Genomic DNA, 20,065 nt, shown 5'->3' on the forward strand with positions numbered 1-20,065 from the left:
ATATGGAATATACAGTGCATTCGGAAAGTATTCAGACCCCTTGACTTTTTCCACATTTTGTTACGTTACAGCCTTATTCTAAAATGGATTAAATCATTTTTTTCACTAATCAATCTACACACAATACCCCACAATGAAAAGGCAAAAAGTGTTTTTTAGGAATTTTTGCAAATGTATTAAAAAAGTTTTTATATTTATTCAGACCCTTTACTCAATACTTTGTTGAAGCATCTTTGGCAGTTTCTCCCATTATTCTCTGCAGAACCTACTATAGCTGGTCAGTGGGAATATACCTGGTGGTAATATAGCTGGTCAGTGGGAATATACCTGGTGGTAATATAGCTGGTCAGTGGGACTATAGCTGGTCAGTGGGAATATACCTGGTGGTAATATAGCTGGTCAGTGGGAATATACCTGGTGGTAATATAGCTGGTCAGTGGTAATATAGCTGGTGGTAATATAGCTGGTCAGTGGGACTATAGCTGGTCAGTGGGACTATAGCTGGTCAGTGGGAATATACCTGGTGGTAATATAGCTGGTCAGTGGGAATATACCTGGTGGTAATATAGCTGGTGGGAATATACCTGGTGGGAATATACCTGGTGGTAATATAGCTGGTGGGAATATAGCTGGTCAGTGGGAATATACCTGGTGGTAATATAGCTGGTCAGTGGGACTATAGCTGGTCAGTGGGACTATAGCTGGTATAGCTGGTCAGTGGGAATATACCTGGTGGTAATATAGCTGGTAATATAGCTGGTCAGTGGGAATATACCTGGTGGTAATATAGCTGGTCAATATACCTGTGGTAATATAGCTGGTGGGAATATAGCTGGTCAGTGGGAATATACCTGGTGGTAATATAGCTGGTCAGTGGGACTATAGCTGGTCAGTGGGACTATAGCTGGTCAGTGGGACTATAGCTGGTCAGTGGGACTATAGCTGGTCAGTGGGACTATAGCTGGTCAGTGGGACTATAGCTGGTCAGTGGGAATATAGCTGGTCAGTGGGAATATAGCTGGTGGTAATGTAGCTGGTCAGTGGTAATATAGCTGGTGGTAATATAGCTGGTCAGTGGGAATATATCTGGTGGTAATGTAGCTGGTCAGTGGGAATGTAGCTGGTCAGTGGGAATGTAGCTGGTCAGTGGGAATGTAGCTGGTCAGTGGTACTATAGCTGGTCAGTGGTAATATAGCTGGTCAGTGGTAATATAGCTGGTCAGTGGTAATATAGCTGGTCAGTGGTAATATAGCTGGTCAGTGGGAATATAGCTGGTCAGTGGGAATATAGCTGGTCAGTGGGAATATAGCTGGTCAGTGGGAATATAGCTGGTCAGTGGGAATATAGCTGGTCAGTGGGAATATAGCTGGTCAGTGGGAATATAGCTGGTCAGTGGGAATATAGCTGGTCAGTGGTACTATAGCTGGTCGGTGGTACTATAGCTGGTCGGTGGTAATATAGCTGGTCAGTGGTAATATACCTGGTGGTAATATAGCTGGTCAGTCGGAATATACCTGGTGGTAATATAGCTGGTCAGTGGTAATATAGCTGGTCAGTGGTAATATAGCTGGTCAGTGGGAATATACCTGGTGGTAATATAGCTGGTCAGTGGTAATATAGCTGGTCAGTGGTAATATAGCTGGTCAGTGGTAATATAGCTGGTCAGTGGTAATATAGCTGGTCAGTGGTAATATAGCTGGTCAGTGGTAATATAGCTGGTGGTAATATAGCTGGTGGTAATATAGCTGGTCAGTGGTAATATAGCTGGTCAGTGGGAATATACCTGGTGGTAATATAGCTGGTCAGTGGTAATATAGCTGGTCAGTGGTAATATAGCTGGTCAGTGGTAATATAGCTGGTCAGTGGTAATATAGCTGGTCAGTGGCAATATATCTGGTGGTAATATAGCTGGTCAGTGGGAATATAGCTGGTCAGTGGGAATATAGCTGGTCAGTGGCAATATATCTGGTGGTAATATAGCTGGTCAGTGGTAATATAGCTGGTCAGTGGCAATATATCTGGTGGTAATATAGCTGGTCAGTGGTAATGTAGCTGGTCAGTGCTAATATAGCTGGTGGTTTGGTTAGGGGTCTGGAGGCTTGGTTTGGGGTCTGGAGGCTTGGTGAGGGGTCTGGAGTCTTGGTGAGGGGTCTGGAGGCTTGGTGAGGGGTCTGGAGGCTTGGTGAGGGGTCTGGAGGCTTGGTTAGGGGTCTGGAGGCTTGGCTAGGGGCTTGGTTAGGGGTCTGGAGGCTTGGCTAGGGGCTTGGTGAGGGGTCGGGGGGCTTGGTGAGGGGTCGGGGGGCTTGGTGAGGGGTCGGGGGCTTGGTGAGGGGTCGGGAGGCTTGGCTAGGGGCTTGGTGAGGGGTCGGGGGGCTTGGCTAGGGCTCAGGGGTCACTGGCTAAAGGCTGTTTCCTCTAATAGGAAGATCACTGTCATCTAAGGTATTAGCTGTCTAATCTTAGCTGTAACCACCCCCTCCTCGGGCTGTGGGTTGGGGATGCCAGGCACATAGGTTATAGTACAGTGTTACTGCTTCAGCTGCTACCTGAATGCTGTCTGTCTGTGGGAGAGGAGAGAGGTAGAATGAGACTTGCAGGTAGGAGCTCAGTGTTCAGTTAGAAACATAACATTTGATTGTTTTGATGGTTGACTGAGTCATGTTTGTTAGATACTACTAACTTTAAGTACGTATCTAACTCTTGCAAGAGTGCAAAGGCAGTTAACCAGCTAGCACATAATGTTTATATGTTAAATAAATGACTAAACTTAATTTTTAATCCCACGTTTTATCATAATTATTTATAAAAAAAAGATCTGTCATCTGTATCTTGCAGAGGGGCACACTGACTTGACCCTGGCAAAGAGTACCCCGCTTATTCTCCTTACTCAGCGAGCACAGCGTTCTGGGAGCCATATGTTTCTTAGATCTTGGTGAGAGTGTGGTCGTCCTATGCTTATTCTGCATACAACCTTCCCACAACTTTCTGGGAACGGTTCAGGATAGTTGCTTGTCTTTGAAACATTCTCAGCACATTTAGGGAACTTACTACGTTAATAGAACGTTTCCGAAAATTTCAATCATGGAATTTAATGAAACATTTGGTAATGTTCTCGGAACGTTCTCCAATTGATTTGACATTGGGAATGTTCTCGGAACGTTCTCCAATTGATTTGACATTGGGAATGTTCTCGGAACGTTCTCCAATTGATTTGACATTGGGAATGTTCTCGGAACGTTCTCCAATTGATTTGACATTGGGAATGTTCTCGGAACGTTCTCCAATTGATTTGACATTGGGAATGTTCTCGGAACGTTCTCCAATTGATTTGACATTGGGAATGTTCTCGGAACGTTCTCAAATAGTTCCGAGAATGTTAAGAAGCAACGTTGTTCTGTTGGGAATTTCAGTAGTTGCAGCATTGCGTTTCCTACAGGTTTCCTCATGGTTCTATTTAAAGTCAGAGAACGTTAAGAGAACTTTTGTAACATTCTAAGAATGTTATTTAGAAACATTTTATATTCTGTTCTCCGCATCAACAAAACTCTCTCTATCCACCTTCTTCTCCAATTGGCCACACTTGATCTCAGTGAGCGCTTGTTTCCTTTGAAAAGGGGTGTGTTTTAGTAGACTAAAATGAACAGCCTTGTATGAGATATAAAAACATGGCATGCTAGCTCCATCCTGGTGGCTCAGTGGACTGATTCCATGGATAATGAACAGCCTTGTATGAGATATAAAAACATGGCATGCTAGCTCCATCCTGGTGGCTCAGTGGACTGATTCCATGGATAATGAACAGCCTTGTATGAGATATAAAAACATGGCATGCTAGCTCCATCCTGGTGGCTCAGTGGACTGATTCCATGGATAATGAACAGCCTTGTATGAGATATAAAAACATGGCATGCTAGCTCCATCCTGGTGGCTCAGTGGACTGATTCCATGGATAATGAACAGCCTTGTATGAGATATAAAAACATGGCATGCTAGCTCCATCCTGGTGGCTCAGTGGACTGATTCCATGGATAATGAACAGCCTTGTATGAGATATAAAAACATGGCATGCTAGCTCCATCCTGGTGGCTCAGTGGACTGATTCCATGGATAATGAACAGCCTTGTATGAGATATAAAAACATGGCATGCTAGCTCCATCCTGGTGGCTCAGTGGACTGATTCCATGGATAATGAACAGCCTTGTATGAGATATAAAAACATGGCATGCTAGCTCCATCCTGGTGGCTCAGTGGACTGATTCCATGGATAATGAACAGCCTTGTATGAGATATAAAAACATGGCATGCTAGCTCCATCCTGGTGGCTCAGTGGACTGATTCCATGGATAATGAACAGCCTTGTATGAGATATAAAAACATGGCATGCTAGCTCCATCCTGGTGGCTCAGTGGACTGATTCCATGGATAATGAACAGCCTTGTATGAGATATAAAAACATGGCATGCTAGCTCCATCCTGGTGGCTCAGTGGACTGATTCCATGGATAATGAACAGCCTTGTATGAGATATAAAAACATGGCATGCTAGCTCCATCCTGGTGGCTCAGTGGACTGATTCCATGGATAATGACGGTTACAGGTTTGAATCTCACTGAGGCCGTGACACTGGAAAGAAAAGACATGTGTTTGCATGATTAATGCTTCAGGAAATGAATTTCCATGTGTCCTATCTGTGCTTTGAGTTAAAACCTCCATCTAGCAGTGGTATTAGTCTTATTGAAACATTATTGGATGTTTTTTAAGGAAGTTATTGAAAATTTTACCACTGACCAGCTATTTTACCACTGACCAGCTATATTACCACTGACCAGCTATATTACCACTATTGAAAAACCTCCAAATAATTTCGATCTCGGGGTGTAAATCGAAACCTCCCAGGAAAACTGTCTAGGAACCAGAGTAAAACATTCTCAGAACCACTCTGCAACCTTAAAATAAACGTTCCCAGACCGGGCCAAATGTTCACTTCTGTTCTCAGAATGTTAAAAAAAACCACTGGCTTTATTCCCACAACCAATAGAGTACCACAGTATGAGTCGTAATACCCATAAAACCTAGCGGTCAAACAGAGAAACGATTCCAATAGTTTTTCCACCATACATGTTAGAAACACTTCAAATAAGGGCTGTGTTTCATGCGAGCTTATCCTGCCATGCCGTTTTCATAATCATGTAACGCTCTGTAGGACAAGGGGACTTTTATCAATATATTTGCCCTTATTTACCCCCCAAAATGAAATTCTAATGTGGCTATCATAAAGAACACAAATGCTATGATGCTCTGGACAAGACTGCCGAAGGTAAGAATCTCTGGATGAACTATAATGTGTAAAATGTTTTTGATAATGTTTATTCTGTGAACTGTCTCGTATAAGTTTGAAATTGACACAATACCTGTTAGCAACAGTGTCAGCTAGAGATGACATGCAGGAGCTGGCAGGGATTTGAAGTTTTGCACGTCGTCTACTTTCATGCTGATTTGCATTTTCGAATCAGAGTAAATAGAGCTGAATATATTGAGCAAAGTCACCTTGATATTTACATGGTAATTAAAACATCACGCCATGGTAAGCCTACTCGAAACACAGCCCTTATTTTACATTTTTCTCCCCATGGGAAAAAATGTATGGTGGAAAAACAAATGGAACCATTTCCCTGTTTCAACCGCTAGGTTTTATGGGTATTATGACATCTCCACTCTGTGGAGCTCTATGTTAAACCAAAAACATATTTTACCACGACTTCCAAGGAACCAAATGTGCTAGCTGGGTAGTTTCCGCATTCCCTCTCGAATGTTCCCCTAGTCTATACGACTCGTTCTAGAACATAGTGCAACTGAAAGCTCCTTCATCTTTCAAATAGTATAATTAGCTCTGAAATGTGACCTGCCATGCTGGTATATTTAACCAGGACTCTTAGTTTGAGTCTATTTTGAAGTGGAAGTGAAGTTGGGCCGAGGCTGCATGCGCATGCTGCAGGTGTAACATTTATTCAGCTACAGTTGAATACGTTCCTCTATTTACCTTTTTAAATGATGCAATAGGGGTGAAACTGTTTGCTTAAACAATGTCTATAAATGTCACTGATCAGCTAAAGTGGTCTAGTTCACCGATGTTGTCATGGCTTCATACGGTTAAACGTTTTAGTGGCAAGCCACTTGAAAATGGCCTTATGACTCGGTCAGCCATATGTTGTTTTGCTGCAAAATGGCAGTTACCTAAAGCCTCTGACTGCCATGTTAGCTTTCCCCCCATACCCGCTAACTGATATAATAATGAACATCTGGGGCCCTTTTTAAGCCCTTCTACTCAGATGAACCAGTCAGGTGACTCGGTATACAGGCTTGTCTTCTGATGTTGACCATCTATTTGGTTGTATTACGATTTCAATTCAAAAATAGTCTAAGAAAATGTATGTGTATGTGAGTGGCAACAGGCCTATTTTAAGGTTCTCCTCCCTCCTCTACAGGTGTGTATACCAACAACCCATGGAGCAGGAAACCTTGGAAACCTTGGAGATTATTGGTCAGTCGTGTGTGTGTGTGTGTGTGCGCGTGTCTGTGGTGGTATAATGTTTTGGGGAGCATCTCTCTGTCAGTAGCTCCTCTCTCCTTTCACCCTCTCTGCTGCTTTACAGTTTATATAGCTTTATGATGAAAATGGTTTTGTAACAGTCTAATGATATGGAAATGCTTGAGTTGAAAGTACTAGCCATTTTCCTCAGTCACTGGTCATTTTTTATTTTTATTTTTTTACCTTTATTTAACCAGGCAAGTCAGTTAAGAACAAATTCTTATTTTCAATGACGGGAACATCGGGTTGACTGCCTGTTCAGGGGCAGAACGACAGATTTGTACCTTGTCAGCTCGGGGGTTTGAACTCGCAACCTTCCGGTTACTAGTCCAACGCTCTAACCACTAGGCTACGCTGCCACCCTCAGTCACGGGTCGTTTTCCACAGTCACGGGTCGTTTTCCACAGTCACGGGTCGTTTTCCACAGTCACGGGTCGTTTTCCTCAGTCACGGGTCGTTTTCCTCAGTTGTCCTCTTTGTACACCCCACGAAGGAGTGATTTGTGATTGGTCCTTATCTCTGGGTGCTAAAAGCCAGGTTGAATTCTTGTCCTGTCTGTTTAGGCTCTAATGATCTGGCCCTGCCTATCTGAGACACATCGGCTGTGAAAACCTGGTTAGAATCTGTGCTTGTTTGTACACTACTTTAAGGGATAATTACCCATATCTCCTTGGTTAGCTTGCCTCCCCTTAGCAGGGGTAAACAGCTCTTTGTGTAGGTGGAGTGTATAATCTTTCACTTTTTCTCTCTGGTTTCATCCGGAGGTTAAGCTTCCTCGCAGTTGCTCTGATAAAATGAGCTCTGCCTGATCCTTGGTGTAAGGAGTGAGCTGAGAGTCGGGAAACAAATTCAGGGAGTGTTTTCATAAATAAAGGAAATGCAAACAATGCACCGACACGAAAACAGTCAATAAGAAGAAAGAACCAAGGGGAGTGACAGATATAGGGAAGATAATCAAGGAGGTGATGGAGTCCAGGTGAGTGTCATGAGGCGCTGGTGAGCGAGACGATGGTGGTAGGTGTACAGCCTGATGACCTAGAGGCTGGAGAGGGAGTATACGTGGCAGTACCCCCTCCCCGGCGCGCAGCTCCAGCCGCAGGACGCAATCCAAGGGGACGAACCCGGGGATCAGGAGCAGACCAGGAACCGATCACCCCTGCTGAGGCGCGGGAACCTGTCGAGTCGGCCGGAGGCGCGGGAACCTGTCGAGTCGGCCGGAGGCGCGGGAACCTGTCGAGTCGGCCGGAGGCGCGGGAACCTGTCGAGTCGGCCGGAGGCGCGGGAACCTGTCGAGTCGGCCGGAGGCGCGGGAACCTGTCGAGTCGGCCGGAGGCGCGGGAACCTGTCGAGTCGGCCGGAGGCGCGGGAACCTGTCGAGTCGGCCGGAGGCGCGGGAACCTGTAGCGGTTCCCGGACCCGACGTCTTTTACTCAGACAATTGTTTTTATAAAAAAACACTCCCTGATGCTTCCCTTAGGTCAGGTGTCATTCTGTAAAGAGGTGAATTCATCTCCCAGTGTCTGGTGTAAAGCAGAATGAAGCAGATTTTGCCTGTGCTAAGCTCCATTCCGTTTATTTTTATCCTGAAAAACTCCCCTATTTTGCTGATGTCAAGCATACCCATAACATGGTGCAGCCACCACCATGCTTAACAATAAAGAGGCACTCAGTGTTGTGTTGTGTTGGATTGTCCCCAAACATAACACTTTGCACTTAGACCAAAAACTTCAGACTTCTACTGTAGAGATTAGAGACAGTAGACTGACAGGACCAGGGTTGTTAGGATTAGAGACAGTAGACTGACAGGACCAGGGTTGTTAGGATTTAGAGACAGTAATCTGACAGGTCCAGGGTTGTTAGGATTAGAGACAGTAATCTGACAGGACCAGGGTTGATAGGATTAGAGACAGTAATCTGACAGGACCAGGGTTGTTAGGATTAGAGACAGTAATCTGACAGGACCAGGGTTGTTAGGATTAGAGACAGTAATCTGACAGGACCAGGGTTGATAGGATTAGAGACAGTATTCTGACAGGACCAGGGTTGATAGGATTAGAGACAGTATTCTGACAGGACCAGGGTTGTTAGGATTAGAGACAGTATTCTGACAGGACCAGGGTTGTTAGGATTAGAGACAGTAATCTGACAGGACCAGGGTTGTTAGGATTAGAGACAGTAATCTGACAGGACCAGGGTTGATAGGATTAGAGACAGTAATCTGACAGGACCAGGGTTGTTAGGATTAGAGACAGTAATCTGACAGGACCAGGGTTGTTAGGATTAGAGTCAGTAATCTGACAGGACCAGGGTTGTTAGGATTAGAGACAGTAGTCTGACAGGACCAGGGTTGTTAGGATTAGAGACAGTAGTCTGACAGTAGTCTGACAGGACCAGGGTTGTTAGGATTAGAGACAGTAATCTGACAGGACCAGGGTTGATAGGATTAGAGACAGTAGTCTGACAGTAGTCTGACAGTAGTCTGACAGTAGTCTGACAGTAGTCTGACAGTAGTCTGACAGGACCAGGGTTGTTAGGATTAGAGACAGTAGTCTGACAGTAGTCTGACAGTAGTCTGACAGTAGTCTGATTTGTGTTTGTATTAGCTGCTGCCTTTTTGATAGTGCTGTTTTTCCCAAATCAAGGCAAATTTTAATGGTCACATGTTTAGCAGATGTTATTGCGGGTGTCGCGACATGCTTGTGTTCCTAGCTCCAACAGTACAGTAATATCTAACTAAATGCTTGTGTTCCTAGCTCCAACAGTACAGTAGTATCTAACTAACTGCTTGTGTTCCTAGCTCCAACAGTACAGTAATATCTAACTAAATGCTTGTGTTCCTAGCTCCAACAGTACAGTAATATCTAACTAAATGCTTGTGTTCCTAGCTCCAACAGTACAGTAATATCTAACTAAATGCTTGTGTTCCTAGCTCCAACAGTAATATCTAACTAAATGCTTGTGTTTCTAGCTCCAACAGTAGTATCTAACTAAATGCTTGTGTTCCTAGCTCCAACAGTACAGTAATATCTAACTAAATGCTTGTGTTCCTAGCTCCAACAGTAATATCTAACTAAATGCTTGTGCTCCTAGCTCCAACAGTACAGTAATATCTAACTAAATGCTTGTGTTCCTAGCTCCAACAGTAATATCTAACTAAATGCTTGTGCTCCTAGCTCCAACAGTACAGTAATATCTAACTAAATGCTTGTGCTCCTAGCTCCAACAGTACAGTAATATCTAACTAAATGCTTGTGTTCCTAGCTCCAACAGTACAGTAATATCTAACTAAATGCTTGTGTTTCTAGCTCCAACAGTACAGTAATATCTAACTAAATGCTTGTGTTCCTAGCTCCAACAGTACAGTAATATCTAACTAAATGCTTGTGTTCCTAGCTCCAACAGTACAGTAGTATCTAACTAAATGCTTGTGTTTCTAGCTCCAACAGTACAGTAATATCTAACTAAATGCTTGTGTTTCTAGCTCCAACAGTGCAGTACTATCTAACTAAATGCTTGTATTTCTAGCTCCAACAGTACAGTAGTATCTAACTAAATGCTTGTGTTCCTAGCTCCAACAGTAGTATCTAACTAAATGCTTGTGTTCCTAGCTCCAACAGTAATATCTAACTAAATGCTTGTGTTTCTAGCTCCAACAGTACAGTAATATCTAACTAAATGCTTGTGTTCCTAGCTCCAACAGTAATATTTAACTAAATGCTTGTGTTCCTAGCTCCAACAGTACAGTAATATCTAACTAAATGCTTGTGTTTCTAGCTCCAACAGTGCAGTAGTATCTAACTAAATGCTTTTGTTCCTAGCTACTACTGAACTGTTGGAGCTAGGAACAAAAGCATTTAGTTAGATACTACTGCACTGTTGGAGCTAGAAACACAAGCATTTAGCTAGATATTGCTGTACTGTTGGAGCTAGAAACACAAGCATTTAGTTAGATACTACTGCACTGTTGGAGCTAGGAACACAAGCATTTAGTTAGATACTACTGAACTGTTGGATCTAACTAAATGCTTGTGTTCCTAGCTCCAACAGTGCAGTAGTATCTAACTAAATGCTTGTGTTTCTAGCTCCAACAGTAATATCTAACTAAATGCTTGTGTTTCTAGCTCCAACAGTACAGTAGTATCTAACTAAATGCTTGTGTTTCTAGCTCCAACAGTAATATCTAACTAAATGCTTGTGTTCCTAGCTCCAATAGTACAGTAATATCTAACTAAATGCTTGTGTTCCTAGCTCCAACAGTAGTATCTAACTAAATGCATGCGTTTCTAGCTCCAACAGTACAGTAATATCTAACTAAATGCTTGTGTTCCTAGCTCCAACAGTGCAGTAGTATCTAACTAAATGCTTGTGTTTCTAGCTCCAACAGTAGTATCTAACTAAATGCTTGTGTTCCTAGCTCCAACAGTAGTATCTAACTAAATGCATGTGTTCCTAGCTCCAACAGTAGTATCTAACTAAATGCATGTGTTCCTAGCTCCAACAGTACAGTAATATCTAACTAAATGCTTGTGTTCCTAGCTCCAACAGTAATATCTAACTAAATGCTTGTGTTTCTAGCTCCAACAGTACAGTAATATCTAACTAAATGCTTGTGTTTCTAGCTCCAACAGTACAGTAATATCTAACTAAATGCTTGTGTTTCTAGCTCCAACAGTACAGCAATATCTAACTAAATGCTTGTGTTTCTAGCTCCAACAGTGCAGTAATATCTAACTAAATGCTTGTGTTTCTAGCTCCAACAGTAATATCTAACTAAATGCCTGTGTTCCTAGCTCCAACAGTACAGTAGTATCTAACTAAATGCTTGTGTTCCTAGCTCCAACAGTAGTATCTAACTAAATGCATGCGTTTCTAGCTCCAACAGTACAGTAATATCTAACTAAATGCTTGTGCTCCTAGCTCCAACAGTGCAGTAGTATCTAACTAAATGCTTGTGTTCCTAGCTCCAACAGTACAGTAGTATCTAACTAAATGCTTGTGTTTCTAGCTCCAACAGTAGTATCTAACTAAATGCTTGTGTTCCTAGCTCCAATAGTACAGTAATATCTAACCAAATGCTTGTGTTCCTAGCTCCAACAGTACAGTAATATCTAACCAAATGCTTGTGTTTCTAGCTCCAACAGTACAGTAATATCTAACTAAATGCTTGTGTTCCTAGCTCCAACAGTACAGTAATATCTAACTAAATTCTTGTGTTCCTAGCTCCAACAGTACAGTAATATCTAACTAAATGCTTGTGTTTCTAGCTCCAACAGTAGTATCTAACTAAATGCATGCGTTTCTAGCTCCAACAGTACAGTAATATCTAACTAAATGCTTGTGTTCCTAGCTCCAACAGTAGTATCTAACTAAATGCTTGTGTTCCTAGCTCCAACAGTAGTATCTAACTAAATGCTTGTGTTCCTAGCTCCAACAGTAGTATCTAACTAAATGCTTGTGTTCCTAGCTCCAACAGTAGTATCTAACTAAATGCATGCGTTTCTAGCTCCAACAGTACAGTAATATCTAACTAAATGCTTGTGTTCCTAGCTCCAACAGTGCAGTAGTATCTAACTAAATGCTTGTGTTCCTAGCTCCAACAGTGTAGTAGTATCTAACTAAATGCTTGTGTTCCTAGCTCCAACAGTGCAGTAGTATCTAACTAAATGCTTGTGTTTCTAGCTCCAACAGTACAGTAATATCTAACTAAATGCTTGTGTTCCTAGCTCCAACAGTACAGTAATATCTAACTAAATGCTTGTGTTCCTAGCTCCAACAGTACAGTAATATATAACTAAATGCTTGTGTTTCTAGCTCCAACAGTACAGTAATATATAACTAAATGCTTGTGTTTCTAGCTCCAACAGTACAGTAATATCCAACTAAATGCTTGTGTTCCTAGCTCCAACAGTACAGTAATATCTAACTAAATGCTTGTGTTCCTAGCTCCAACACTAGTATCTAACTAAATGCTTGTGTTCCTAGCTCCAACAGTAGTATCTAACTAAATGCTTGTGTTCCTAGCTCCAACACTAGTATCTAACTAAATGCTTGTGTTCCTAGCTCCAACAGTAGTATCTAACTAACTGCTTGTGTTTCTAGCTCCAACAGTGCAGTAGTATCTAACTAAATGCTTGTGTTCCTAGCTCCAACACTAGTATCTAACTAAATGCTTGTGTTCCTAGCTCCAACAGTACAGTAATATCTAACTAAATGCTTGTGTTCCTAGCTCCAACACTAGTATCTAACTAAATGCTTGTGTTCCTAGCTCCAACAGTAGTATCTAACTAACTGCTTGTGTTTCTAGCTCCAACAGTGCAGTAGTATCTAACTAAATGCTTGTGTTCCTAGCTCCAACAGTAGTATCTAACTAACTGCTTGTGTTTCTAGCTCCAACAGTAATATCTAACTAAATGCTTGTGTTCCTAGCTCCAACAGTACAGTAATATCTAACTAAATGCTTGTGTTCCTAGCTCCAACAGTAGTATCTAACTAAATGCTTGTGTTCCTAGCTCCAACAGTAGTATCTAACTAAATGCTTGTGTGTTTCTAGCTCCAACAGTACAGTAGTATCTAACTAACTGCTTGTGTTCCTAGCTTAATATCTAACTAAATGCTTGTGTTCCTAGCTCCAACAGTACAGTAATATCTAACTAAATGCTAGTAACTAAATGCTTGTGTTCCTACTAACAGTGTAATATCTAACTAAATGTGTGCCTGTGTTTCTAGCTCCAACAGTACAGTAATATCTAACTAAATGCTCCAACAGTGTAGTATCTAGTATCTAACTAACTGCTTGTGTTTCTAGCTCCAACAGTGCAGTAGTATCTAACTAACTGCTTGTGTTTCTAGCTCCAACAGTGCAGTGGTATCTAACAATACACACAAATCTAAAAATAAAAGAATGGAATTATGAAATGTATACATTTTAGATCGAGCAATGTCGGAGTAGCATTGTCTAAAATACAGTAGAATAGAATATAGTATATACATAGGAAATGAGTATAGAAGTATTCATATCTTGATACATTGAATGTTAATATTGTGAAACTATGTTATACATTTTGCTACCTCCTGTTTCAGGAAGTGATGTCACTGACTACTGCCCCTAATATATAGGACCGTCCACCCCCACCTGTGATGTGGATGCCTGATGATGACCTAAGGGGGGAAACGTTGTTGTAAATAACTGGGTGCACGAGCAGCAGTGTGCAGTGTTTTCAATGTCTGTTTGTCTACAACTCCAGCACCTGAATGTGCGTATGTTCTTCAGCTTTTGTAAAGCAGTATTTTAACATTATTTAAACATTATTAAAAGTTACTCGTGTTCAATTATTGAATTGGCCAGTGATTGCAAGTCTATGGTATATAAGGCAGCGGATAGTGATGGCTGTTTAACAGTCTGATGGCCTTGAGATAGAAGCCCTGCGGTTGTGGGCGGTGGATTTGACCCGTACCAGCTGGTGATAAAGCCCGAGAGGATGCTCTCAATTTTGTGCTGTTGTGCCTTCTTCACCACGCGGTCTGTCTGGCTTGACCATTCCAGATCCTCAGTGATGTCCTCGCAGAGGAACTTGAAGCTTTCCTCCTCCACTGCGGTCCAGCCGATGTGGAAAGGGGCGTGCTCCCTCTGCGGTTTCCTGAAGTCCACGATCATTTACTTTGTTTTGTCGACGTCGAGGGAGAGGTTATTTTCCTGACACCACACTCTGAGGGCCCTCACCTCCTCCCTGTAGGCTGTCCTGTCATTGTTGCTAATCAGCCTACCACGGTTGTGTCATCTGCAAACTTGATGATTGAGTCGGAAGTGTGAGTGGCCATGCAGTCATGGCTGAACAGGGAGTATAGGAGGGGGCTGAGCACGCACCCTTGTGGGGCCCCAGTGTTGACAATCAGCAAAGTGGAGGTGTTGTTTCCTACCTTCACCACCTGGGGGCGGTCATCAGGAAGTCCACGACCCAGTTGAACAGGGCTGGGTTCAGGCCCAGGGCGTTCCAATTCATCCCAAAGGTGTTCGATGGAGTTGAGGTCAGGGCTCTGTGCAGGCCAGTCAAGTTCTTCCACCCCGAGCTCAATAAACCATTTCTGTATGAACCTCCCTTTGTGCACGAGTGCATTGTCATGTTGAAACAGGAAAGGGCCTTCCCCAAACTGTTGCCAAAAAGTTGGAGCACAGAGTCGTCTAGAATGCGATTGTATGCTATAGTGTTGAGATTTCCCTTCACTGGAAATAAGGGGCCCGAACCGACAAAACAGGCCCAGACCATTATTCCTCCTCCACCAAACTTTACAGTGGACACTGCCTTTCGGGCAGGTAGCATTCTCCTGGCATCTGACGAACCCAGGTTCGTCCAACGGACATCCAGATGGCGAAGCTTGATTCCACTGCTCCAATGGTGGTGAGCTTTACACCACTCCAACCAACACTTGGCATTGCGCATGGTGATCTTAGGCTCGTGTGCGGCTGCTCGGCCATGGAAACCCATTTCATGAAGCTCCTGACGTTGCTTCCAGAGGCAGTTTGGAACTAGGTAGTGAGTGTTGCAACCAAGGACATATGATGTTTATGTGCTCCAGCACTTGGCTGTTTCCACTTCACAATAACAGCCCTTACAGTTGATTGGCGCTAGCAGGACAGACATTTGATGAACTGACTTGTTAGAAAGGTGGTGAAAGTCACTGAGCTCTTCAATAAGTCCATTCTACTGGCAATGTTTATCTATGGAGATTGCATGGCTGCGTGCTTGATGGTATACACCTGTTAGCAATGGGTGTGACTGAAATAGCTGAATCCACATGTGTCCACATACTTTTGTAGTGTATGTTGTGATAATTGCGTTTTCTCTATAACCCATTGGTTAATACACCACCCTTTTATACAGTAAGGTCTTGACAACAAAAAGACAAGTCACACAGTGGAGGAATAAATTCAACCACACATAGTGTTTGTCATCACAACCAGCGAGCAACATCTGTCTGGGGGGTCCACACAGTGTCTGTCTGGGGGAGTCCACACACAGTGTCTGTCTGGGGGAGTCCACACACAGTGTCTGTCTGGGGGGAGTCCACACACAGTGTCTGTCTGGGGGGAGTCCACACACAGTGTCTGTCTGGGGGGAGTCCACACACAGTGTCTGTCTGGGGGGAGTCCACACACAGTGTCTGTCTGGGGGTCTGGGGAGTCCACTGTCTGGGGGGAGTCCACAGTGTCTGTCTGGGGGAGTCCACACACAGTGTCTGTCTGGGGGAGTCCACACACAGTGTCTGTCTGGGGGAGTCCACACACAGCGTCTGTCTGGGGGAGTCCACACACAGTGTTTGTGTCATCACAAGTGTCTGTCTGGGGGAGCAACATCTGTCTGTCTGGGGGGAGTCCACACAGTGTCTGTCTGGGGGGAGTCCACACAGTGTCTGTCTGGGGGGAGTCCACACAGTGTCTGTCTGGGGGGAGTCCACACAGTGTCTGTCTGGGGGGAGTCCACACAGTGTCTGTCTGTCTGGGGGGAGTCCACACAGTGTCTGTCTGGGGGAGTCCACACAGTGTCTGTCTGGGGGAGTCCACACAGTGTCTGTCTGGGGGGAGTCCACACAGTGTCTGTCTGGGGGGTCCAGTCCTGTCTGGGGGACACAGTGTCTGTCTGGGGGAGTCCACACAGTGTCTGTCTGGGGGGTCCACACAGTGTCTGTCTGGGGGAGTCCAGTCTGTCTGGGGGAGTCACACAGTGTCTGTCTGGGGGGGAGTCCACACAGTGTCTGTCTGGGGGAGTCCACACAGTGTCTGTCTGGGGGAGTCCACACAGTGTCTGTCTGGGGGAGTCCACACAGTCTGTCTGGGGGAGTCCACACAGTGTCTGTCTGGGGGAGTCCACACAGTGTCTGTCAGTGTCTGTCTGGGGGAGTCCACACAGTGTCTGTCTGGGGGAGTCCACACAGTGTCTGTCTGGGGGAGTCCACACAGTGTCTGTCTGGGGGAGTCCACACAGTGGGGGGGAGTCCACACAGTGTCTGTCTGGGGGGAGTCCACACAGTGTCTGTCTGGGGGGAGTCCACACAGTGTCTGTCTGGGGGGAGTCCACACAGTGTCTGTCTGGGGGGAGTCCACACAGTGTCTGTCTGGGGGGAGTCCACACAGTGTCTGTCTGGGGGGGAGTCCACCCACAGCGTCTGTCTGTCTGGGGGGAGTCCACCCACAGCGTCTGTCTGGGGGGAGTCCACCCACAGCGTCTGTCTGGGGGAGTCCACCCACAGCGTCTGTCTGTCTGGGGGGAGTCCACCCACAGCGTCTGTCTGTCTGGGGGGAGTCCACCCACAGCGTCTGTCTGTCTGGGGGGAGTCCACCCACAGCGTCTGTCTGTCTGGGGGGAGTCCACCCACAGCGTCTGTCTGTCTGGGGGGAGTCCACCACACAGCGTCTGTCTGTCTGTCCACACACACAGCGTCTGTCTGTCTGGGGGGAGTCCACCACACAGCGTCTGTCTGTCTGGGGGGAGTCCACCCACACAGCGTCTGTCTGTCTGGGGGGAGTCCACACACACAGCGTCTGTCTGTCTGGGGGGAGTCCACACACACAGCGTCTGACTGTCTGGGGGGAGTCCACACACACAGCGTCTGTCTGTCTGGGGGGAGTCCACACACACAGTCTGTCTGTCTGGGGGGAGTCCACACAGTGTCTGTCTGGGGGGAGTCCACACAGTGAATATTGCACATAACTGTTTTATGACCTGCTGCATGGTCAAGTTAATGTTTAACAGTTTACTCAGCAACTAGTGATTTAGGATCACAGAGTTTAATCAAGTCAGCACAAAGACAACAGGAGCCTCTGCTATTCCAGCACCATTTCAACATCAAATCAAGGCTATATTTGCTTAGTTTTATACACTGAAAACAGACTTAAACACACTAAAAACAATTTAGTCCAATCAATGTTGCTAAATATCAGGTGGTACTGATTTCTCTGTGTGAGTGTGTGTGTGTACACAAGTTAAACAAGCATTTGTTGCCTCACCCTACTGCAAGACTAGTTGAACACAAATTCAATCCTCTCTTTCATGTTGTTAAAATGGTCACTCTGTCGTCATACAGTACATGTTTAGTTTTTATTTTCATCGGCTACCTAGCTAAAACGCTTGCTAGCATAACTTCCTGGCATGGGCAACAATGACCCAGCTAAGTGAGCTAGGTAGTTGACGTGAGTTTACTAGGCAACGTCCCATTCTCTGCAGATCCTCTCAAACTCTGTCCGGTTGTGTGGGGAGTGTCGCTGCACAGCTATTTTCAGATCTCTTCAGAGATGTTCGACCGGGTTCAAGTCCAGGCTCTGGCCGGGCCACTCAAGGACATTCAGAGACTTGATCCGAAGCCACTCCTGCGTTGTCTTGGCTGTGTGCTTAGGGTCGTTGTCCTGTTGGAAGGTTGAACTTTTGCCCCACTCTGAGGTCCTGAGTGTTCTGGAGCAGGTTTTCATCAAGGATCTCTCTGTCCTTTGCTTCGTTCATCTTTCCCTCGATCCCGACTAGTCTCCCAGTCCCTGCTGCTGAAAAACATCCCCACAGCATGATGCTGCCACCACCATGCTTCACCGTAGGGATGGTGCCAGGTTTCCTCCAGGCGTGACGCTTGGCATTCAGACCAAATAGTTAAATATTGATTTCATCAATCTTGTTTCTCATGGTCTGAGTCATTAGGTGCCTTTTGGCAAACTCCAAGAAGGCTGTCATCTGCGTTTTACTGAGGAGTGGCTTCCGTCTGGCCACTCTACCATAAAGGGCCTGATTGGTGGAGTGCTGCAGAGTCCTTTAGGAATGTCCGGTGTCCTTTAGGAATGTCCGGTGTCCTTTAGGAATGTCCGGTGTCCTTTAGGAATGTCCGGTGTTCTTTGGGAATGTCCGGTGTTCTTTGGGAATGTCCGGTGTTCTTTGGGAATGTCCAGTAGTCCAGTGTTCTTTTAGCATGTGTTCTGTTCTGATTGTTGTGCTTGCTATAGTTGTAATGAGGAGGATGTTGAGCTGAGACAGCCATGGTGGAGAGGAGGGTTGAGAGTGGAGAGTGAGGGTGAAGAGATGGTGGAGAGGAGGGTGAAGTGACGAGGCTCCGCCGGGCAGGGCAGGGCCAGGAAATTCCAGGCCAGTGTGACAGAAAAGGGGCCTCTGTTTGGAAGTGTGTGTTGCTGTACGTGTGTCTACTTCAGAGCAGTCCAAGTAATTATACATGTTAGAATCAACTTTGGCAGTGATTACAGCTGTGAGTCTTTCTGGGTAAGTCTCTCAGAGCTTTTCACACCTGGATTGTACAATATTTGCCAATTATTATTTTCAAAGTTCTTCATGCTCTGTCAAATTGGTTGTTGATCATTGCTAGACAACCATTTTCAAGTCTGGCCATATATTTTCAAGCTGATTTAAGTCAAAGCTGTAACTCAGCAACTCAGGAACATTCACTGTTTCTGAAGCAACTTCAGTGTAGATCTGGCCTTGTGTTTTAGGTTATTGTCCTGCTGAAAGGTTAATTAATCTTCTAATGTCTGGTGGAAAGCAGACTGAGCCAGGTTTAGCTCTATTCTGTTTCTTTTACATCCTGAAAAACTCCCCAGTCTTTAACTATTACAAGCATACCCATAACATGATGCAGCCACCACTATGCTTGAAAATATGTAGAGTGGTACTCAGTAATGTATTGGATTTGCCCAAAATATAACACTTTGTATTCAGGACATAGAGTAAATTGCTTTGCCACATTTTTGCAGTTTTACTTTAATGCAAACACATGTTTTGTAATATATTTTATTCTGTACAGGCTTCCTTCTTTTCACTGTCATTTAGGTTAGTATTGTGGAGTAACTATAATGTTGTTGATCCATCCTCAGTTTTCTCCTCACAGCCATGCAGCTCTGTAACTGTTTTAAAGTCAACATTGGCCTCCTGGTGAAATCTCTGAACGGTTTCCTTCCCCTCTGGCAAATGAGTTGTATCTTTGTAGTGACTGAGTGTATTGATACACCATCCAACATGTAATTGATAACTTCACCATGTTCAAAGGGATATTCAATGTCTGCTTGTTTTCCAAAGTGCTGGAGTACAGAGCCACAACAACACATGTGTCACTGTCCCAGATCACTGTGTATATGTATAGAGGTGGTTTGTCCCAGATCACTGTGTATATGTATAGAGGTGGTTTGTCCCAGATCACTGTGTATATGTATAGAGGTGGTTTGTCCCAGATCACTGTGTATATGTATAGAGGTGGTTTGTCCCAGTACTGTCCCAGATCACTGTGTATATGTGTAGAGGTGGTTTGTCCCAGATCACTGTGTATATGTATAGAGGTGGTTTGTCCCAGATCACTGTGTATATGTATAGAGGTGGTTTGTCCCAGATCACTGTGTATATGTATAGAGGTGGTTTGTCCCAGATCACTGTGTATATGTATAGAGGTGGTTTGTCCCAGATCACTGTGTATATGTATAGAGGTGGTTTGTCCCA

The 20,065-nt window shown here is 44.5% G+C and overlaps 1 protein-coding gene across 1 annotated transcript in view; it reads left to right on the plus strand.

Annotated features, from left to right (window-relative positions):
* kank1a (KN motif and ankyrin repeat domains 1a) overlaps positions 1–20,065 on the plus strand; it is a 143,219-nt gene that overhangs the window by 39,656 nt on the left and 83,498 nt on the right. The window contains 1 exon segment of the mRNA XM_046348363.1: positions 6,487–6,542. Coding sequence (XP_046204319.1) covers positions 6,506–6,542 — 37 coding nt within the window. The 5' untranslated portion in view covers positions 6,487–6,505.

This window comes from Oncorhynchus gorbuscha, linkage group LG05 (genome assembly GCF_021184085.1).
Source record: "Oncorhynchus gorbuscha isolate QuinsamMale2020 ecotype Even-year linkage group LG05, OgorEven_v1.0, whole genome shotgun sequence".
NCBI classification, from domain to species: Eukaryota; Metazoa; Chordata; class Actinopteri; order Salmoniformes; family Salmonidae; genus Oncorhynchus; species Oncorhynchus gorbuscha.